The sequence below is a fragment of the Lepidochelys olivacea genome (genome assembly GCF_965140295.1).
Source record: "Lepidochelys olivacea isolate rLepOli2 genome assembly, chromosome: 6".
NCBI classification, from domain to species: Eukaryota; Metazoa; Chordata; order Testudines; family Cheloniidae; genus Lepidochelys; species Lepidochelys olivacea.
In genome coordinates, this window is record NC_140416.1 from 90,802,313 (window position 1) to 90,824,970 (window position 22,658).

General features: G+C 39.6%; 1 protein-coding gene across 1 annotated transcript in view; it reads right to left on the bottom strand.

The window, feature by feature from the left end:
- The window catches only part of CEP128 (centrosomal protein 128), a 447,165-nt gene that overhangs the window by 3,078 nt on the left and 421,429 nt on the right, over positions 1–22,658 (bottom strand). Inside the window, exon 24 of the mRNA XM_084632372.1 lies at positions 10,159–10,476. Coding sequence (XP_084488498.1) covers positions 10,370–10,476 — 107 coding nt within the window. The 3' untranslated portion in view covers positions 10,159–10,369. The remainder of the gene's footprint in view (positions 1–10,158; positions 10,477–22,658) is intronic.

Consider the following 22,658-nt stretch of genomic DNA (forward strand, 5'->3'; position numbering starts at 1 on the left):
CTTGGCCCCATTGAAATGTATGGCAACTTTATCACTGATTTCAACAGGGCCAGGATTTCACCTCAAAACTGAGGTTTCAAGTTCTTAAAATTTAGCCAGTTTTTAATTAACCCAAAATTAAAAAGAAAGTAAGTGGCCAGAATGTTATTTGAAAATTTAGAAAAATGTATTTGCTTCACTTGCCATGAACTCAAAAATGGCTAAATGGATTTTACTCAAGTACTCAAAAAAATCAACTTTTTGCAGCCATCAATCATGGAAGTTTCTGAATGTTTGAGGAAATTGAGATATAGAATGTAAACTATCTTGCAACATTACCTACAGCATAAATGTTGCTTATCTATTTTCTCTGTCTCCCTCCATCCTCTAATAAATTTTTTAAAAACTTATGCTACTGTAATGTTAAGGCTGAAATTTCAACATGTGACAAGTCACAGAAAATGCACAGAGTCTATTCCTGCAAGTCCTCCATGCGCAGAACACCCACGTCATCAATGGAATTTCTTCACAGAGGACACACAGGATCAAGCCCTAAATACTGTATATACCACTATGCACATCAGAATTTTCCGAAGTGCATGGATGTGGATATTTAGAAAAGCTGGACGTGCACAAGTCCATGGGGCCGGACGAGTTGCATCCGAGAGTGCTGAAGGAATTGGCGGCTGTGATTGCAGAGCCATTGGCCATTATCTTTGAAAACTCGTGGCAAACCGGGGAAGTCCCAGATGACTGGAAAAAGGCTAATGTAGTGCCAATCTTTAAAAAAGGAAAGAAGGAGGATCCTGGGAACTACAGGCCAGTCAGCCTCACTTCAGTCCCTGGAAAAATCATGGAGCAGGTCCTCAAAGAATCAATCCTGAAGCACTTGCATGAGAGGAAAGTGATCAGGAACAGCCAGCATGGATTCACCAAGGGAAGGTCATGCCTGACTAATCTAATTGCCTTTTATGATGAGATTACTGGTTCTGTGGATGAAGGGAAAGCAGTGGATGTATTGTTTCTTGACTTTAGCAAAGCTTTTGACACGGTCTCCCACAGTATTCTTGTCAGCAAGTTAAGGAAGTATGGGCTGGATGAATGCACTACAAGGTGGGTAGAAAGCTGGCTAGATTGTCGGGCTCAACGGGTAGTGATCAATGGCTCCATATCTAGTTGGCAGCCGGTATCAAGTGGAGTACCCCAAGGGTCGGTCCTGGGGCCGGTTTTGTTCAATATCTTCATAAATGATCTGGAGGATGGTGTGGATTGCACTCTCAGCAAATTTGCGGATGATACTAAACTGGGAGGAGTGGTAGATACGCTGGAGGGGAGGGATAGGATACAGAAAGACCTAGACAAATTGGAGGATTGGGCCAAAAGAAATCTGATGAGGTTCAATAAGGATAAGTGCAGGGTCCTGCACTTAGGACGGAAGAACCCAATGCATAGCTACAGACAAGGGACCGAATGGCTAGGCAGCAGTTCTGTGGAAAAGGACCTAGGGGTGACAGTGGACGAGAAGCTGGATATGAGTCAGCAGTGTGCCCTTGTTGCCAAGAAGGCCAATGGCATTTTGGGATGTATAAGTAGGGGCATAGCGAGCAGATCGAGGGACGTGATCGTTCCCCTCTATTCGACATTGGTGAGGCCTCATCTGGAGTACTGTGCCCAGTTTTGGGCCCCTCACTTCAAGAAGGATGTGGATAAATTGGAGAGAGTCCAGCGAAGGGCAACAAAAATGATTAGGGGACTGGAACACATGACTTATGAGGAGAGGCTGAGGGAACTGGGATTGTTTAGCCTGCAGAAGAGAAGAATGAGGGGGGATTTGAAAGCTGCTTTCAACTACCTGAAAGGGGGTTCCAAAGAGGATGGCTCTAGACTGTTCTCAATGGTAGCAGATGACAGAACGAGGAGTAATGGTCTCAAGTTGCAGTGGGGGAGGTTTAGATTGGATATTAGGAAAAACTTTTTCACTAAGAGGGTGGTGAAACACTGGAATGCGTTACCTAGGGAGGTGGTAGAATCTCCTTCCTTAGAGGTTTTTAAGGTCAGGCTTGACAAAGCCCTGGCTGGGATGATTTAACTGGGAATTGGTCCTGCTTTGAGCAGGGGGTTGGACTAGATGACCTTCTGGGGTCCCTTCCAACCCTGATGTTCTATGATTCTATGTATACATTAAGACAAGTGAGCATTTTACAACACATGGAGACTGACCGGTTTTGTTTCCCTGAAGCTTTCAAAAATTTGAGAAATGACGTACAATTTTGTTGTAAAGACGCAACATAAGATGATTTACAAAAGGTAGCAACTCAAGATGGGATTAAGAAATTACTTGAACACAGGAAAGGAAACACTATGAGGAAAGTGTTTCCTGACTCTTCTTGAAGATGATTTGTCATATCCTGCTCTGACATAATTACACCTGAGACCCAATTGAGCTGAGTGAGAAAAAGATTTTGTTACCAACGAAGAGAAGGCGTTTTGGTCACCTGATATGGTGCTAGCAAACCTTTATTTATTTATCTGATGGTGGGCTAGCTAAAAGCTCTCACTTGCACATATAACTCTCTGAAGAAACAACATATGGCATGCTAACAGATGCATATTTTGCCACCGGTGAACATCACCACTGCTATACCCCTACATAGCACTCTGCACTCTCCGGTGCTCACTCTGACTACGGCTTCTTGTTCTTACGGTCTGATGACTTCACTAAAGACTTCTCCAGTCGAAAAAAGAAAAAACAAATCCACCGTACACACTGGATTTATTGGCTACTCTATCAGTCAAAACACAGAATGAACAAACTTTGCCGACCACCTGATGTTTTCAAATCTGCAGCTGTTTGAATGAGGTGGTGTTGCCAGGGTTGCCAGTGGCAGCAAAAGCCTCATTAAAAATGATGCACCCATCGTGCTCAGTACAGCATACAGTTCTACGGGCCATCTGCAAAGCATACCCAGTCTTTATGGTTTTTAATTAATAACCATGTTTTTGCAGTAAGGCAACTGACATCTTTTGGGACACTGGTGGAACACGTGAGGGGCTCAATGCCAGAACAAAAACTAGGCTCACATCCCAATTTAATGCTTGTTTAATAATGACACAAGCAACATCAAAACTCAAATGTGCAAACTGACACTGGGACTGTGTTTAGCAAGTATCAGTATAACTTTTCAGCAGTATTTTATTTGTTAGCAAATGGCTACAGAGATGATAATTTGAAACTGACACATGTTCAAAAATTACCTTTCAGGGTATGAGCTTTTAGAACTCTGTACTGAGCAACAGGGGTGCAGTTCTCTTAAGTAAACAGTCTCCATCTTTTATTTTCCAGACATGACTTACGTACTGTACTCAACACTGATTATACTATCTCTGAGCACCTCCACCCCCTTCCTCCTTTCCACTAGTCCACTCATGATTGGGGGGAAAATTGTAGCACTCAGCACATCTGGATAATAACTCAGTATAATAACTCAACAACACCACATTCAGATGTACTTGCTCCTGCTCAGGAGATGATCTTTAAAATTAAGCAGCATGTGATCTGATGTTAGCCTGTTTACAGTATGGCTTTTATTTTAGCAAACAACTGGAGTTACAAAATCCTCGTGAAAAGAGATTATAAGAAAGCATTCCCTTTTATGATGCTACCACCCTACAGGCAAATCAGCTATTGAAATTGATCCCATGAGCTAAATGATGTGGTGATGGTAGAACAGCTGAATGATTTCTCCTGATATACAAGTGCAACAAATAAAGCAGCTTGAGATCAAAACAACTCCAGTGTAAAGAGAGAGGGCTAAAATCCTGTAGTCCTTACTCAGGCAAAGCTCCCACTGACGCCAGAGATGAAAGAGCCCTGGGCTCCCAGCCGCCACTACCGCAGCTGGAAGATTTAAAGGGCCTGGGGATATAAGGCCCTGCCTCTTCTGGTTGAGGCCACGCCTCTTCCAGTTGAGGCCATGCCCCCTGTTCAGGACTCCGGCGAACCGGTAAGTCCTCTAACTTACTTTCACCCCTGAATGAAGCTAATGACTTCAATGGGTGTTTTGCCTGAGTAAGGATGGCAAGATCTGATCCGTAATGAGTTATTTTTATACAATATTTAATCACGTGAAAGACCAGATATTCAGTAGAACTTAGCCCTTAATAGTTCCTATTAGGCACTGAAATGAAGTAGCCAGACTTTCAAAAGTAATCAGTACTTTTGTTGAAAACAGGATATGTTGGGTACTGAGCACTTTGGAAAAAGCTGGCCTGCTATATACCTATTTCTAATTGCTCTAAGATCCATTCATCACACAACAGGGAATGATGAGTGGATTTCCTTCTTTTTTCTTTATTTGGTCTTGCAATGAAAGCACACTGATGAGCGTAGGATATTATCTTTTCATGGCAACCGGCTCATGGTGCAGCCACTAGACTACTTCAAAATACAAATACCTTTAACAGTAACAGCACAGAGAAGAGAGAGACAATAATTGCTGACAAAGTTGACTGCTTTTTGTATAGTTTCTGTTTGCCCCCCGAGTCAAGTCCTTCATTAAAAATAAGGGCAGGAATTTTTTTACAAAAAGATACAAACACCCTGAGAGTAATTAATGAGCCTAATTTTTCCTCCCTTGCTACCAAATCACAGGAGAATTGGCCTTTGTTTGATTTTTAATTATAAGCTTGACTTATTAGTAATTTTAATATCCATTCGAACAGTTGAAACTTATTTTGCTTCAGGCCCACATTTAGTTTTCTATTTCAGTAAAATATCTGTGCTGACATGACAGAAAATTGCACTTAATAAATATACATTGTCCCCCACTCACTTTCTTTTGTTTGTTTAAATTAAAAGGCTAATCAGAAATTTCCCTTGGAAATAACCTGCAGTATAGGGTGTCAAGAAATCTCAGTCGATGAAACAAGTGGGTTTGCTTTATATTTGTTATATTGAAATCCAAACCACTGACTATTTTCTCAAGTTATGCGTGCGTGACATTAAAATTTTACATCTGCCAAGTGAAAACAAAACAAAAACAAAAACAAAACAAAACAAAAAAAACCAATAACCAGAGTCTCATTCTTGCAGGCTGAGGCATGGCAGGTTAGTAACTTGAAACTTTAGAAATATGACTATTTATTGTTGCTAGTACAGATGATATATGGTGGATGTCTCTGTATTTTAATCACAGTAGCAATTACTTTCTTTTCGCTTTCAGTTTTGCTACCAACATTCTCAGAAAAACTGGGTTCCAGATTTTGCAAGACCCAGTTTGCCAAATTATACTTTGCTTCTGCTGTACTTCCAACTATAATACATGTTTTGCTAAGTTTTAAAATTTGATTTATGCCTCCACACAGTAATGCAGTAAAGTTCAAACCCACAATTGTTGCATGAAAATGTGCTCAAATCCCCGTAGAGATTTTTGAATTAATGATGAAGGTGTTCTGAAGATTCATTGTTAATCCACGGGTTTTACTCATTGAATTACCGTTCTGTTTAAATGCTGATAAGAGCTAAACACAATAGCAAAAATATGCAGCACCTGGAAATTCATCCTGGTGACAGATCTCAGATAAAATGGCACAACTATTCCCTGAAGAGGGACCCTTCTCCTCCATATTATCCTTGGTTCTAAATTTTTTTTTATCATATCTTCTTCATCATCAGCACCTCCACCAGATTAAAAGACACAGGAATTTGTTCTTGCAACATTATACTCATTTGGACCTGCCTATGCCCCTAGACACATGGGTGCAGCTCCTATAGACTTCATTGAGAATTGCACCTGTGGGGGCAGAACAGGGCCCAGCTGAGAGGGGACAAGGTTACTAACACTATAGATGATAGACTTGTAGACCAAAGGGTCAGAGTTTTACAAAAAGGGGGTAAGATTTAACTCTCTTGTTTACAACACACAAAGCAGAGGACACAAAAAGAGGCAATTTAAGTCTATGGCTATATTCTTGCAACAGCTACAGATGTGAAAAATTCTCCATTTTTTCCTTTAGGAATAAAGACTAAGATCATTGTTATAAAAATACCTGAATACACTGCTGGGCCAAAATATTGTCATTTTCATGCAGAAAAGCCAGGTTTTCCAGGGAAACATAGTTATCTAGTGCAGTGGTTCTCAAAGCCGGTCCGCCGCTTGTTCAGGGAAAGCCCCTGGCGCACTGGACTGGTTTGTTTACCTGCCGTGTCTGCAGGTTCGGCCGATCACGGCTCCCACTGGCCATGGTTCGCCGCTCCAGGCCAATGGGGGCTCTGGGATGCGATGCGGGCCGAGGAATGTGCTGGTTGCCCTTCCTGCAGCCCCCATTGGCCTGGAGCAGCGAACCACGGCCAGTGGGAGCCGCGATCAGGTGAACCTGCAGACGCGGCAGGTAGACAAACCGGTCCGGCCTGCCAGGGGCTTGCCCTGAACAAGCGGCGGACTGGCTTTGAGAATCCCTGATCTAGTGCAGGGTCACTTAAGAGGCCATGTTGTGGAAACATGTCCACGAGAAAAACATGGGATGTGGGAACAAACACTCTCCCACCCAAAAGAGGACTGTAGGGAACAAGATGACTGTATTTTCTTAGGGCCTGGGTATTCTAATCCATTCAAATCTGTTTTGAGGAAAAGCTGGAAGGAGTAGAAGAGATGTGGGTGATGGATGAATGCATAAAACTTCAGTACCGTTCCTGTTGAAACCTCTCATTTCCATGAAAAATTTGAGGAGAAAAAAGGCTGCATTGCTTCTCCATGTGGCGATCTATCCCTGCCCTCTCTACTCTTCGCTCCACAAGAGGGAGACATGGTGCTCTGTGCCTAGCTCTATTTTTTTCTTTGCAGTTGTTTCTAGAAGAACCTAATTTGAGCATAAAAATCAGCTGTTTGACTAATTAATGATTACATCCAATAGGCAAGGTTTTTAAATATAGGTGTACTAGGAGTCTGACTTGCCCATTCAAGTAGAAGAAAGTTTACCATTAAGCAGGCATCACTGGATTACAAGGCTGCCAAAGCTTGAAAATATATAAGGTTCCAGATGAAGCTCTAGAGAACTGCGGGACAATGTAAAACTGAAGTAATTCAACTGAAGATGCTTGGATACCACAACATGTGGTGTTTTTCTTGCATACTGAAAGCGCTCATGTGTGCAAGGATTAGACCATTAATGAATTAAATAATATACAGAGGATCTATGATGAATGAAATGGCTAGTAATTTTAGGATAGTGAATGCACAAAATGTTTCAAATGAACAATCTGATTTTCTACTTTAGAATCAGAAACTGGTCAGGAGGAATAATATTTTTGCCAAGATGAAAAACTATCATTTATTAAACCACAAAAGGACATTTTTAAATAGTGTCAGGAAAGAGACTTTAACCCTCATTAGGAAGGAAATTAATTCACTGTATTACAACTGAGGTATTGCAGGAAATATGATCCTCTATCTAAGGCAGAATTCAGGCCGATGTTATACATTATCTGGGCTGCAGTGCCAAGAGGGTAAGTTTAGGAAAGAATTTCCTGGGTTTGGAAAGCTTACACCAACCCATTAAAAAGTTCCTTTAATGTTTTTGTGGTTTAATTTCTTTCTCCCAACCCTCTTGATAAATTACAAAAAGGAAATAAATTGCTTGGGAGAAGATATCACATGGCCCAATTTGTAAAGAATTAACATATTTAAGGAGTTTTAAAGCCAGTATAATTCACCCTATAGTCATTTTCATTCTATTGTGTGAATGTATTTATAGAGCATTTTGAAAGCATGTCCTGGAGCTTAGACTGCTTAAATGTAGTAGTCAGAGAATGGAAAAACACAATTATTAAAACTAACTAAACTACTTTTAGTAAACACAAGTAAGAAATAATAAATACAAGCCAAGAGAGCCAGAAGCAATGAATATCCAGCTTTTTTCACATTCCTTAGGAAAAGCAAAGAGATTTTTATTTTTACAAAAATAATAATTTTGCTCCTGAAATGAGGCTCTCAGTTGCCAGGTTTCAGCCTAGTCCACTTACAAAAAGGCATTTACCATGGAAGTTGTTCCAGATTCAGTAAAAGGTGGTTGATACACATCTATCTATCCAGCAATTCAAACTGTAGGGGGTTCTTTTAAAAAAGATCTTGCAATGTGGTCTATTTTAAGGTCACAATTTACTGTGTTGCAAAACAACAGTTTTTATTTTAAATTGACCGTCCAATATTTCTTTTAACCATTATCTGTATGCACCATAAACTCTGGAAACTGGGAATATTTTATTTTCTGATTTTCCAACATTTCACCAGGCAAACTGGCTGAAGTGTTTTAAACACCAATTTCCAGCTGTTACCTGATTTAACTAAAAAAATAAATTACAAATGCTGAATACATTTACAGTTGGTTTAGTTTAGGGCAACTATGGACTGAGTTAATCCCATATTTCATGATGTCCATGCTCCTTCCTACTCTATGACAGAAACAAGTTTTCATTAACCTTATTTTCACTAGTAGAGAGGGTTCTTTTGTGTAGTTTTTTTTATTCTGGCTCTGACACAGCCATTGGGATTGGAAGAGATGGATGACCCTGTTATGCTTTTCTGGGCCTTCGAGGTAGGAAATGCGCCCGCAATCTGTAAAGGGCTAATGCCAGCACAGCTACAGCCTACACTATGCACATCTAGAAGGCAAAGAGAATGTCTTCAGAAAGGCTAAGCCAGTCTTTTATGAGACATAAGAAAAATAGTCAATAGCTGTTTTCATACAAAGAAGTTACCATACGCACATAAAATTAATGCAAAGCAATAATCGAGTGTATCTTCTCATCTCCCTTTCTGTGGAGTCTATGCTGTTAATACTCTCAGCAATAAGGTATGCTTGGAACAATGCTGAGTATAAAGGGCTTGCTCCAACAGACTCCCCATTGTCCCAGCTGTGAGCAGAATCTGTCTGCAGTAAACTCCTTAAAAGCACAGCCTGCCTGTTTCTTAGTTGGCACATAATGACCTGGAAACTGCTACTAAAGGTTCCATCTCTACTGACATTGCTGGTAAAAGTGCCACAGTCTTTCAAAGAAGGAGAGGGCTCTCTATACAAGAAAAGGCTGACATAAATGAACCATTGCAATGTAATTCATATTACTCTGATACTCCCTGGTGTGTTTGGCCAGTAAGGCACTTTAGTGGAAACTCAACCTGGAACACTAAAGATAGGCATGTATCATAAAACTGAACCAGGACTTGTGCAAATATTTAAGATTCTTGAGATAGTGGAAGATGCTACAATAGTGGTTTGTTGGGGACTTTAGTAAGCTAGGAAATGTATCAGATTTGAATGGAATGGGATCATCAGAAGCAAGAAGGACATCCAGAATTATGAATAATCAGTAACAATTTAAAATTAAGGTGAAATTTCAAAATACTTAATATAAAATAAAAAAGAATAACTAAGTGGTTATTAGAAGTTGCTTTTAAAAATGAACAATGTTTCATGCTCATATATCACCTTTCATCGAAGGTTTTCAAAGTGCTTAACAAAGATCGGCATCATCAGGTCATTTTGCAGGTGAGGAAACTGAGGCACAGAGAGGTTAAGTTATTTGCAAAAAGTCACACAGTGACTTAGGAGAAGAGCTGAGAACCAGTCTTCTGACTGCCATTCTCTAACCATTAGATAATAATGCCTTTTTGCCATACCATCGGATTATAAAATATTATATTTTAGAAATAATTCTAAACCCCGACAACAGAGATAGGCTGCACCAAACTATGATCTAAATTCTCTCCAACTTTGGGGAACTTTGGTTATAAGTTTTAAACTTTGCTGATTGGATTCTTTTCTAATAGTTAATGACCTGTTACATGGTTTTTATAAACTGAAATACCTAAAATCATGTATACATTTCGCTGCAACATATTATAAAGCCTCTTATAATGTATTGGGACAAAAGTCATTTCTAGTAATTGTTTCTTGATTATTAATCATTATTAAATGATGCCTAAATTTAAGTGTCACCCAAAGTTCCTTACACTTGTAATTTTGCTCATAGTAAAAGTTTGTGTACTAGTTTTTCAGATAGTAATCTCTAGAATCCATGTATGCTATAAGCAAGAATGAACTTTAGTCAGGCGAACTACAGAAACGAATGCAAAGAGGACAAAGCTTTATGCCATGAAACCCTTTCGCAGATGTGATACATACCGTTATCTTCAGATTTAAAAAGGCTCACTCCCCTGAAACAACTATGAACTTTCAGTCAATATTTGGCAATTGATGAGTTACTGAAGCTGCATCACTCCTATAAGTGCAGCTGTGCTTGATTGCAGACAGAATTACTGTTTTAAAACAATGGAGCAGAATTGAACCTCCAGCAAGTAAAGCTGCCATGTTTTTGCATAATTTTTTAGCTGCTCTAGTGCTTCTCTTTTTCTGCGTGTGACTTCATTTCATTGATAGTAATACTAATGGGATCTTCCTTGGTTGTATTTAAATCGAAAGGAACCATTCTTCTCATAAATGCTGGAAAGGAAAGAACAAAGGAGTGTGAGGGACCAATCAACCATCTGCAAAGAAATACTATCAATAGCTAGTAGTGTACATAGATTTGCTAGGGGCAGCTACCATAAGTTTGACCTTGGTCAATTTAGCTGGTGTGCTAAATCATATTATATTACAGTAATCTCACTATTGTGCTGTTCTTCACAGTCAGAATTTGTACATACTTGCCTGATATAGTACTACATGCAAAAAGCTATGTTAAATACAACATTTTGGTTACACATTTAAAATATTAAAGTCAGAAAATGCGAGTAATGATGGTGCTCATACAGCAACATACTATGGTATACATTTATCAACACAGAGAGTAATATAAGTGCTTATTGGTCAAGAAAAACAGATTTTTTAAGTCCATCGATGATTAACCTGCCTGAGTCAGCTTTGTTACACAGAGGAAGCCTTAACTTCTACTTTACCTGACATTTAAGAATTGTAATTATGTGCCCTTTATATTGTATTTACACTTCGCTTGCATTTAATTTTGTAGTTTTTTTAATAAGGGGAAAAAACCCAGAAAATCCCCAAAGAAAATACCCTTCTTAGTGGAACATTCTAGAGGAACAAATTGTATTGTCCCCAGTGTTTTTATGACATCAGAATTAATGTATATGCACTTTAGGCGTGCATGTGTAATTTTTTAAATTCTTGGTTCTGGGTAGTTCCACAAACTTAGCTTGAGTGCATGATATAGCACAAAGCCCCAAAGTAAATATGAACTAGATGCAGCATCTAGTAATTATCCATTGGTAAAAAGAACACTAATTGGATGATAAGGACTTGACAAGAGGCAGAGGCACCAAGTCATGAAACAGAATCAGTCATCAGGCTTCTAGTTCTACAAAATGTCATTCTTGTACTGTCCACACCATGCATCACGAAAGTGTCAGAATGCTGGGCATACCGGGCAGTTTGTTATAAATATGCTTAGTGTACTTTTTACAAACGGTACTGTAATAACTTAGCAGCTCCCATCTGGGAACCATGTACCAAGGAACAAATCTTCACTCTTTAATGTAGAATTCTTCAATTTCCAAAAGTGAAAGTAAAATCACTATCTTGATTCCTTAGCCCTTAATAAATCCTTGAATTATCATTTTTCTGCACCAAAGAAACTAGAATTCTCTCAAGAATTATACAGTGTTAGCTTTCTAAGCGTGAAACCATCATTATTTGCCACAAACTTCTTTTCTGAATGCACACCCTCTTCCACTCCCAGGTAGATCTGGAAAATTTCCATAGACCATATTAGAGAAGCACAGTCTAGCAATCTGAGCACAAGACTGAAGACAGGAATTCTTGAATTCTAATCCTGGCTCTGCTGCTGTCTCCCAGTGACCATAGGCTAGTCATAAGTTAACTACTACTGGATGCACATCAATGAAATGGGGATAATACTACTTACCTCATAGCAAGGTTATGAGGCTTTGTTGTTTGTAAAAGGGCTTTGCAGACGAAAAGCAAAAGGTAAGTACTACAATGTATTCAGTTTTGTAAGCTAAGGAGTCCCAAATCTGTGATATGACTCCCATTGCAGAACATAAAATTAAGAGGCCCCTTGGTGCTAGACAATTCAAAGGAGTAATGATAATATTGAAAAACCTAAGGGCTGTTTTGGATAGAAACACAGCGCCCCCCCCGCCCCCCCTCAGTGTGAGGCTAAGAGAGGTTGGCAGGAAACATGAAGAGCACATTTTTCACTAATCTCTCAGTCATGGTACTATTTATTCTCTGAATATTTACAATGCTCATCTCCTAAGAAAACTAGAAATGCCTAATTCATTATGCAATTTCTTTTGGCAAATAAAGAGAAAAGCTATTACAGAGAGCCTGCTGGTAAAATTAAACAAATTTTTGCAATGTCATTTTTTGCAGCTGTCTGGGGAAAATAAAAATAAAACACGTATCAAGTTCCTCCCATAAGACCTAAGAACACAAGAACAGCTACACTGGGTCAGACCAATGGTCCATCTATCCCAGTATCTTGTCTTCTGACTGGCTAATGCCAGGTGCTTCAGAGGGAGTGAACAGAACATACAATTGTCGAATGATCCATCCCCTGTCATCCACTCCCAGATTTTGGGAATAAGAGGCTAGGGACACCCAGAGCATAGGATTGCATCCCTGACCATCTTGGCTAATATCCATTGATGGACCTATTCTCCATGAACTTATCTAATTCTTTTTTGAATGCTATTATAGTTTTGGCCTTCACAACATCTTCTAGCAACAAGTTCCACATGTTTGCTGTGCATTGTGTGAAGAAATACTTCCTTTGGTTTGTTTTAAACCTGGTGTCTATTAATTTCATTGGGTGAACCCTGGGTCTTGGGTTATGTAAAGGAGTAAAAAACACTTACTTATTCACTTTCTCCACACCAGTCATGATTTTATAGACCTCTATCATATTCTCTCTTCGTCTTCTCTTTTCCAAGGTTGAAAGTCTCTGTCTTTTTAATCTCTCCTCCTACAGAAGCTGTTCAGCCTAATCATTTTTGTTGCCCTTCTCTGTATCTTGGCCAATTCTAATATATCTCTTTTGAGGTGGGGTAACCAGAACAGCACGCAGTATTCAAGGTGTGGGCAAACCTTGGATTTATATTGTAGCATTACAACATTTTCTGTTTCCTTGCTTAATGGTTCCCAACATTCTGTTAGCTTTTTTGACTGTTGCAGCACATTGAGCAGATGTTTTCAGAGAACTATCCACAATGACTCCTAGATCTCTTTCGTGAGTGGTAACAACTCATTTAGGCCCCATCATTTTGTATGTATAGTGGGGATTATGTTTCCCAGTGTGCATTACTTTGCATTTATCAACATTGATTTTCATCTGCCATTTTGTTGCTCAGTCACACAGTTTTATGAGATCCCTTTGTAACGCTTCACAGTCTGCTTTGGATTTAACTATCTTGAGTAATTTTGTATTGCCTGCAAATTTTGCCATCCTGTTGTTTATCCCTTTTTCCACATCATTTATGAATATGTTGAACAGCACTAGTCCCAGTACAGATCCACGAGGGACACCACTATTTACCTCTCACCATTCTGAAAACTGACCATTTTCTAATGCTCATCACATTCAGGGCTTTGTCTCACTGGTCTCTTCACATTAAAGCTAATTTCATTTTTTAGGAGGGAGGAATGGTATAGTGGTTAAGTCACTGGACCTTAGTAAATCTGGGTTCAACTGGGCTCTGCCACATATTTCCTGTGTGACCTTGAAAGTCACTTAGTCCCACTGACTTCAATCGGGCCAGAATTTCACCCTTAATCTTCATGTCTGTCACCCAAATGGAGATAATATTATTTCTTTTATTCCACTCTTTGTCTTGTCTATTTAGACAGTAAGCAATTTGGGACAGAGTCTATGTCACTGTGTTTGAATAGAGGTTAGCCCAGTCTTTGTTGGAACCTTTTGGGGCAATCATAATATAAATAATAAAATAAAATAATAATCTGCAATAAGGAAGAGTTAAATAAAACGATGATTTTTCCATCTTTCCCACTAATGTGGGAAACATGTAAACCATTCTGTCTACCACACCATGAGCACTACAAGCTGAGCAGAAAAAGAAAGAAAATGGGAAAGATAATAAATATATGGGCAACACTTTGGGGCTTTTTTGTTTTGGTTTATTAACAGCAGGAAGTGATAGACTCAGATGGATTTCAGGGAGCAGTAAGTTTCAGACACTAAGAATCTTCTACAGCAAAAACCTGAATACTAGGGGAAAACACACAGTGAGTGGTATCTGAGCATAGACACACTGCCGAGTACGTCTCCTTTGGTTTGTAAGAAAGAGAGTACACTTCCAGCACTCTTCCTGCAAACACAGTTCATCTCTCTGGAACTACATACTTGCAAAGTTGATGACATTTTCTACAAACTCAAGCCACGTCTACATAGGGAACACTTTACAAGATTAGATATAGGTATATGATACTAGCAAAGTGCTCCTAGAGTAGACACAGCTTATACTTATACCAGGAACTCTTACCAGTATAGCATATTCCACCACACCTGAGCAAAGCAAGTTATACTAGCAAACGAGCAGTTTTGCCAGCATAGCTGTATCTACAGTAGGGGCTTCTGCGGCATGGTTCCCCCAATTTTATGAGAGATAACTCCTCATCACATCTGTGGCTGACATAGCTTTGTCGGCAGAAATCTGTGGCATAGACCTGCCCTCAGTATGCAATTTTCAAAATGTTCCTGTCTTTGTTAATTTCAACCATTTAGCAGAGTATTACTGACACACCAGATTTCAGAGTTCAGCCACTTTTGAGTTGTCTGGTTGATAAAAATATAGTAAACTTTTATTTTACAGTAGAAAAAGTCTATTCTTTTTTCATCACCCCACAGATAAAAATGGCTTAACAGAATGTTTCAGGTGTGTTTTTCCAGAAAGCTAAGGTGGTCTTAAAAGCAGGGATTTGCAATACACATTATTTTCACTACCAGCTGGTAACCAGTACAAAGGAATTGGTATATAGACTTATACAGATGTAACAGTAGACAGTTTCTGTTTGCCTTTCCAGTAATACAAGAACTAGAAGGCTCCTGATAAAATTAGAGGCAAAAAATTTAAAACACATAAAACAAATCCTCTTTTAATCCAATGTATAATTAACCTGTGGAATTTGTTGCCATAGGATATTGAGACAAAAAGTTCAGCAAAAATTTAAAAAGGATTAGACACCTATGACTAAGAGTTGAATCTACAGTTGAAGTAACTAAGATAAAAATAGGTTTCAGAGTAGCAGTCATGTTAGTCTGTATCCGCAAAAAGAAAAGGAGGACTTGTGGCACCTTAGCGACTAACACATTTATTTGAGCATAAGCTTTCGTGAGCTACAGCTCACTTCATCGGATGCATACAGTGGGAAATACATTGGGGAAATTTTATGTACACAGAGAACATGAAACAATGGGTGTTACCATACACGCTGTAACAAGATTGATCAGGTAAGTTGAGCTATTACCAGCAGGAGAGAAAAACAACCTTTTGTAGTGATAATCAAGGTGGGCCATTTCCAGCAGTTGACAAGAATGTGTGAGGAACAGTAGGGAGGGAAAATAAACATGGGGAAATAGTTTTACTTTGTGTAATGACACATCCACTCCCAGTCTTTATTCAAGCCTAATTTAATGGTGTCCAGTTTGCAAATTAATTATTGTATCATTATACAAAGTAAAACTATTTCCCCATCTTTATTCCGCCCCCCACCCCCACTGTTCCTCACACATTCTTGTCAACTGCTGGAAATGGCCCACCTTGATTATCACTACAAAAGGTTTTTTTTTTCCTCTCCTGCTGGTAATAGCTCACCTTATCTGATCACTCTTGTTACAGTTTGTATGGTAACACCCATTGTTTCATATTCTCTGTGTATATAAAATCTCCTCACTGTATTTTCCACTGCATGCATCCGATGAAGTGAGCTGTAGCTCATGAAAGCTTATGCTCAAATAGAATCATAGAATCATAGAATATCAGGGTTGGAAGGGACCTTAGGAGGTCATCTAGTCCAACCCCCTGCTCAAAGCAGGACCGATCCCCAATTAAATCATCCCAGCCAGGGCTTTGTCAAGCCTGACCTTAAAAACTTCTAAGGAAGGAGATTCCACCACCTCCCTAGATAACGCATTCCAGTGTTTCACCACCCTCCTAGTGAAAAAGTTTTTCCTAATATCCAACCTAAGTCTCCCCCACTGCAACTTGAGACCATTACTCCTTGTCCTGTCATCCGCTACCACTGAGAATAGTCTAGATCCATCCTCTTTGGAACCCCCTTTCAGGTAGTTGAAAGCAGCTATCAAATCTCCCCTCATTCTTCTCTTCTGTAGAATAAACAATCCCAGTTCCCTCAGCCTCTCCTCATAAGTCATGTGTTCCAGTCCCCTAATCATTTTTGCCCTCCGCTGGACTCTCTCCAATTTTTCCACATTCTTCTTGTAGTGTGGGGCCCAAAACTGGACAAATAAATTTGTTCGTCTCTAAGGTGTACTCCTTACAAGTACACAAGTACTCCTTTTCTTTTTAAGATAAAAATGTTAACAGCTATCACCATGTGCTTGAGATGTTCTTTCAAAATGTGGTCTCTAGGCTCATCTTCCTGGCACATTGTTCAAACCACTTCACTCCCATCTTTTCACCCCACTCTCTCTCCATCCCCCATCCCCAATTTTACACCATATAAGGCCTTTCACCATTTAGTCCTAACTTGTCTTCAAATCTAATTTCTTACTGAAACGTCATCCCCTGACTTTGGTCTGCCCATGACGTCTGTCTTGATCACAGCTTGCCTACTTTCCTCACATGTGCCTTTGTGCTTTCTGCCATGCTGTCCCTTATATTTGATAAGAACTCTCCATCAAAATTGGCAAATTTCCCACTTTATTCTCTTTTACATCCCTCCTTAAAACCTATCTTTGCTATGATGCAAACAAATCACTACTGTCTGGCAATGCTTAGGTATGGCCTGTGACTAGAGGAATAGAGAAAGCCAACACTACAGTGGGGTGAGCGTGTATGTGTTATAGTGGAAAGGACAATGTTTCAGGATTACTTATTTTGCCCAGTGGTTAGTCCATCCCTACTATATACCATGGTGACATAAGAGTGCTATGTATCCGCAAAACCAATGGGTAATGGAATGCTGTGATCCCAGTTTTATGAGATCAGGAAGACTAACCACTATTTTCCTCTCTCTGCAGGCTTAGGGTACGAAAGCCTGGGATAGAGACACCGATCAACAATATAAAGCCGAGAAGCAATATGACTTCTGGGAAATATTCCAGGTCAAAACCTTGAAATGATAAACTGTACAAACAGAAGGACAGGAATCAATTTACAGAACTAATGCAAAGCATCTGCAATTGTTAGAAGCTTAGTAATATAAAACTGCAGAAAAACACAGTGGCCATGAAAAAAGCAATTTCTGAGGATTATTCTATAGATAACAGCCAGTAGCTGATTTTTTTTAGACTAATCTTTTTTCAGTCGCAGCTGAAAATAATATGGACTGCAAACTATGTATCTAATGAATGCCTTCTTGTCTAAATTATGCTCTCAGTTAAACCTCTTCCTTTCTAAGAACATGCGTATAGTAAGCAAAACTAGCACTCTATAAAATAGCTGGTTATGGAAAAGATATTATAATTGTAGAAATTATAACAAAAACATGAAGACCAGCCATGAAGCAGATGACTAATTGCTATCCCTTTCAGTGACTGCTGTAATTAGCATCTCCATACTAAATATATCTATAAATACACAGATTGCAGTTTATTCACTTTTTATCGTTTCTTTTCTTCTCTTTCCCTCCAACAATTTTACATAGATCAAGGTTGAATTCAATTCCAGAGTCTCCTTCATTTCTAAATTATATCAAAATTGTCTTCTCTCCTCCCTACAATGATCTCTCCAAGTCAGGGCTGAACCACACTGGCAGGGAAACATAGGGGAAGCTTGTAGTGCTACTGGCTATACTGTTTTTGTTCTGTAGAAGACCTCAGTTCCCATGTTGTCAATCTGGAAAATGTTGTCAGTTCCCATGTTGTCAATCTGTCTATATTTCATCAGAATATAGGAAGAAAAATATAATGTTATAAGGTCTAGCACACAGCTACTGCGAGTGACTGATCGAAAATATTATTGGTTCATATGGCTAAAGTCTAGTCTTCTGTTTCTGAACAAGCAAGGAGATAAATTAGCCACAGGTAATGAGTGACAAAATAAGAGAGACTCATTGTCAATTTTATTAAATACCCTAGGGCTCAGGAAAAGAAAATCCGATATGATTGTCAAAACCTTAAATTAGTGCTGATAAATATCACTGCTTGAAATTAGAAGTGCATGGAGTGTATGCCACTGAGGTGACTCCAATGACTGATTTACTACCTGCCTTTCAATGGTGATGGCTAAGCCCATGATTTTGTCATGGAGCCATGGACAGATGACGGGCATTAAACAAAAATTACTAAAAACATCCCTGACAAAATAGGGAGGGAGGAGGATACAGCACCCTGTCCCCCCGGCAGCAGCTAGGAGCTACAGTGACCCCATTGCCCAGTGGCTGGGAGGGTTCCCCACAATCTGCAGGGCTAGGAGTTGTGGGGGGCCTGCCAGTGGCGGGTCTGGGGAGCTGCGCCCCCCGCAACCAAAGCTGGTCGCTGAGCAGCTCCAATGTATTCCTTCAGAATCAACTAGCAAAAAAGGAGCACAAAAAGAAAAGATTCATAGTGCTGGACAGGTTCATGAGAGGATTACCACCAGATCTACAAGGATGGGTTGTTAGCCAAAATGACCATATGGGAAATGCCACCCCAATCAATTATAAAAGTTAAGAAAAACTCAGTAAGCAACAATCTTTCAGCCACATTTATGTACTTAGAAAGGAACTTTCCCCATATGATGTTGAATGCAGATATACCATAACGATTACAGTGGGATCAATGCTCTTATCAAGCAGCTGCTTTTTTTTTTTCCCCTCCAGAGCATTTAGTTTCGCTGAAAGGTCTTTTGATTAGCTCTAGAAAATGAATTTCACTGTTCATCCAAAAAACATGTACACTGTGGGGAGTGGCCATTCAAGCTTACCCCACATTACACCATCATTTTGCTCTACCCTGGTGGAACCACTCCTCTAATGGTTGAAGAAGAATTCCATTTCAAGGACCCATTCAATTTTTGCTCTCTTTGCCTCATGTGGTTGTGATATTTTGATATGGCCCCTTTTCACTAGGCACTGGACAGAAGTCCAGGACCTCATGGTGTTCACCATTATTGACGTAGACTTGAACCAGTGATCTAGAGGTGATAGAATTTTTATCCCATTACCAGTCCCCTGAATCAGGTAGACCACTGCTACTTCCCATACAGAAATCCATTAATGTTATAAAAATGATTGTTGCTAATTGTGATTCCAGTTCTTATTTGGAAGAAAATCAAATTTAATCAAGGATAGATGTAATAATACACAAACACAGACTCCACGTTTGTATTTATTCCCATCACTGCAAAGTAGGGCTGTCAATTAATCAGTTAACTCAAGTGATTAATGCAAAACAAATCAACTAGATTAAAAATAGTTTTGATTAATCACAGTTTTAATCGCACTGTTAAACAATAATAGAATACAAATTTAAATTTATTGTAAATATTTTTGGATTTTTTTCTACATTTTCAAATATATTGATTTCAATTACAACACTGAGATAGTTGATAGAATGTCAGAGGTAGTTACTAGATTGCACTGCAAGACAGACTGTGTCAGGACTTCCACCTAAAAAAAAAAAAAAAGAGTATCTCTGCTGATTCTGTGGCGAGATTCCTTGTGCTGTGTAGATATAAGAGCTCAGATGTGCTGGAGCAGCAGACCAAGGGGGAATAAATTGTTAGCTTTTCTGTAGGGTTTCACAGAAGTATATTATAGTGTTTCATCTGATTGATACTAAATTAAGAGGTGACTGTCAAGGATTCATAACCAAGGACTGTAACAGAAGTAGTATGATGAAAGGAAGATGATAATCCCATACATCCGATGAAGTGAGCTGTAGCTCACGAAAGCTTATGCTCAAATAAATTGGTTAGTCTCTAAGGTGCCACAAGTACTCCTTTTCTTTTTGCGAATACAGACTAACACGGCTGTTACTCTGAAACCTATACAATCAATATCATTTCTAAGTGCTATAAAATTGAAGATTGCTATGGAAGCACTAATTACCACTTTACAGGATCAGAGATGGCCCATAGTTTTGCAAGGCCCTTTGTCAGGTAACATAAGTGGATGCAATCCAATTCCCTCTCTACATAGCTATTTTACCCCCACTCCACACACAGAGGGATGGAATATAAAATTGTTTCCCATCCCCTCATCACTTTCTGCCTGCCTATAATCCTCACTCAGGGTCTGGCAACCTTCAGTCTGCCAATATTTTAACAAAGGGTTCCAACCAAAACATTGTATTTATATTAGTCTGCAGGAAGCCCTGTCTAGGGTCAGAGAGGAAGAATAAGGGATTGGTAAATCTATTTGTTTACTTTCCAAAATTGTTTTTCAGAACCACAACTGCTGAAGTAGGTAAACATTACTTGGCTAATAAACTCCTATAAATGCCACTCAGAGAATATCTCTACTCTGTGTGAAGGACATGGGGATGCCTGTAATATTTTATGAATATTATATATTGTGGTTGATTGGTATTGTGTTTCATGCTATAGGATTGCAAGAGGTTAATTCAGGCAGGGGTTATTTGCACATGTGCAGGAAAGAGAACAATAGCTTCAGATAGCTCCACTTGCTGGTACTTAAAAGATAATATTGGGGTCATTTACCTCATACACTTTAAGGTCAGAAGGGACCATTGTGATCATCTAGTCTGACCTCCTGCATATTGCAGGCCACAGAACCTCACCCACCCACTTCTGTAATAGACCCCTAACCTCTGGCTGAGTTTCTGAAGTCCTCCAATCATGGTTTAAAGACTTCAAGTTAGAGAATTCACCATTTACACTATTTTAAACCTGCAAATGACCTGTGCCCATGCTGCAGAGGAAGGTGAACCCCCCCGCTCCAGGGTCTCTGTCAATCTGACTGGGGGAAAAATTCCTTCCTGACCCCAAACATGGTGATCAGTTGGACCCTGAGCATGTTGGCAAGACCCACCAGGCAGATACCTGGGAAGGAATTATCTGTAGTAACTCAGAGCCCTCCCCATCTACTGTCCCATCTTTGGCTGCTGGGGATTTTTGCTACTGGCAGTCGCTGATGGGCCTCATACCACTGTAGGCAGTCCTATCATACCATCCCCTCGATCAACTTATGAAGTTTAGTCTTGAAGCCAATTAGGTTTTTTGCCCCCACTGCTCCCCTTGGAAGGCTATTCCAGAACTTCACTCCTCTGATGGTTAGAAACTGTCACCTAATTTTGAGCCTAAACTTGTTGATAGCCTGTTTATAGCCATTTGTTCTTGTGTTCACATTGGTGCTTAACTTAAATAACTCCTCTGGGGAGCAGACTGAACTTCAAGTTCCCAGAGATTGGGGTATCTGGGATAAGCTTGCCTACCTAAGCCTACAGACAAAACAGATATGTGTGTAGACCTCTTATTGTGTTTCAAAACCTATTGTCATGACATGCTGTGTATCTACTGTTGTGATTAAACAATACTTGGTTTTAAAAAGGTTGTTTTGGGTAACTATTTACCACTGGTCATGGCTCAGAAGGGAAGAACCAAGGTAGCCAAACACATTGGGTCTGCTGAGCAATCATAGTTGGTACAGAGAGTGCAGCACCCCTGTGTGACAGTTTAAGAGTGACAGAACGACAGGATTCCACATAGAGGAGGTGAGGACTCAAGGCCTGTCACCTATGTTGAAAGAAAAGGAGTACTTATGGCACCTTAGAGACTAAAAAATTTATTTGGAGCATAAGCTTTTGTGAGCTACAGCTCACTTCATCGGATGCATGCAGTGGAAAATACAGTGGGGAGATTTTATATACACAGAGAACATGAAACCATGGGTGTTACCACACACACTGTAATGAGAGTGATCAGGTAAGGTGAACTAATAGCAGCATGAGAGAAAAAAAAAACTTTTGTAGTGATAATCAAGGTGGGCCATTTCCAGCAGTTGACAAGAATGTGTGAGGAACAGTAGGGGGGGGAAATAAACATGGGGAAATAGTTTTACTTTGTGTAATAACACATCCACTCGCATTCTTTATTCAAGCCTAATTTAATGGTGTCCAATTTGCAAATTAATTCCAATTCAGCAGTCTCTCGTTGGAGTCTGTTTTTGAAGTTTTTTTGTTGAAAAATTGCCACGTTTAGGTCTGTAATCGAGTGACCAGAGAGATTGAAGTGTTCTCCAGCTGGTTTTTGAATGTTATAATTCTTGACGTCTGATTTGTGTCCCTTTATTCTTTTACGTAGAGACTGTCCAGTTTGGCCAATGTACATGGCAGAGGGGCATTGCTGGCACATGATGGCATATATCACATTGGTAGATGTGCAGGTGAACGAGCCTCTGACAGTGTGGCTGATGTGATTAGGCCCTATGATGGTGTCCCCTGAATAGATATGTGGACACAGTTGGAAATGGGCTTTGTTGCAAGGATAGGTTCCTGGGTTAGT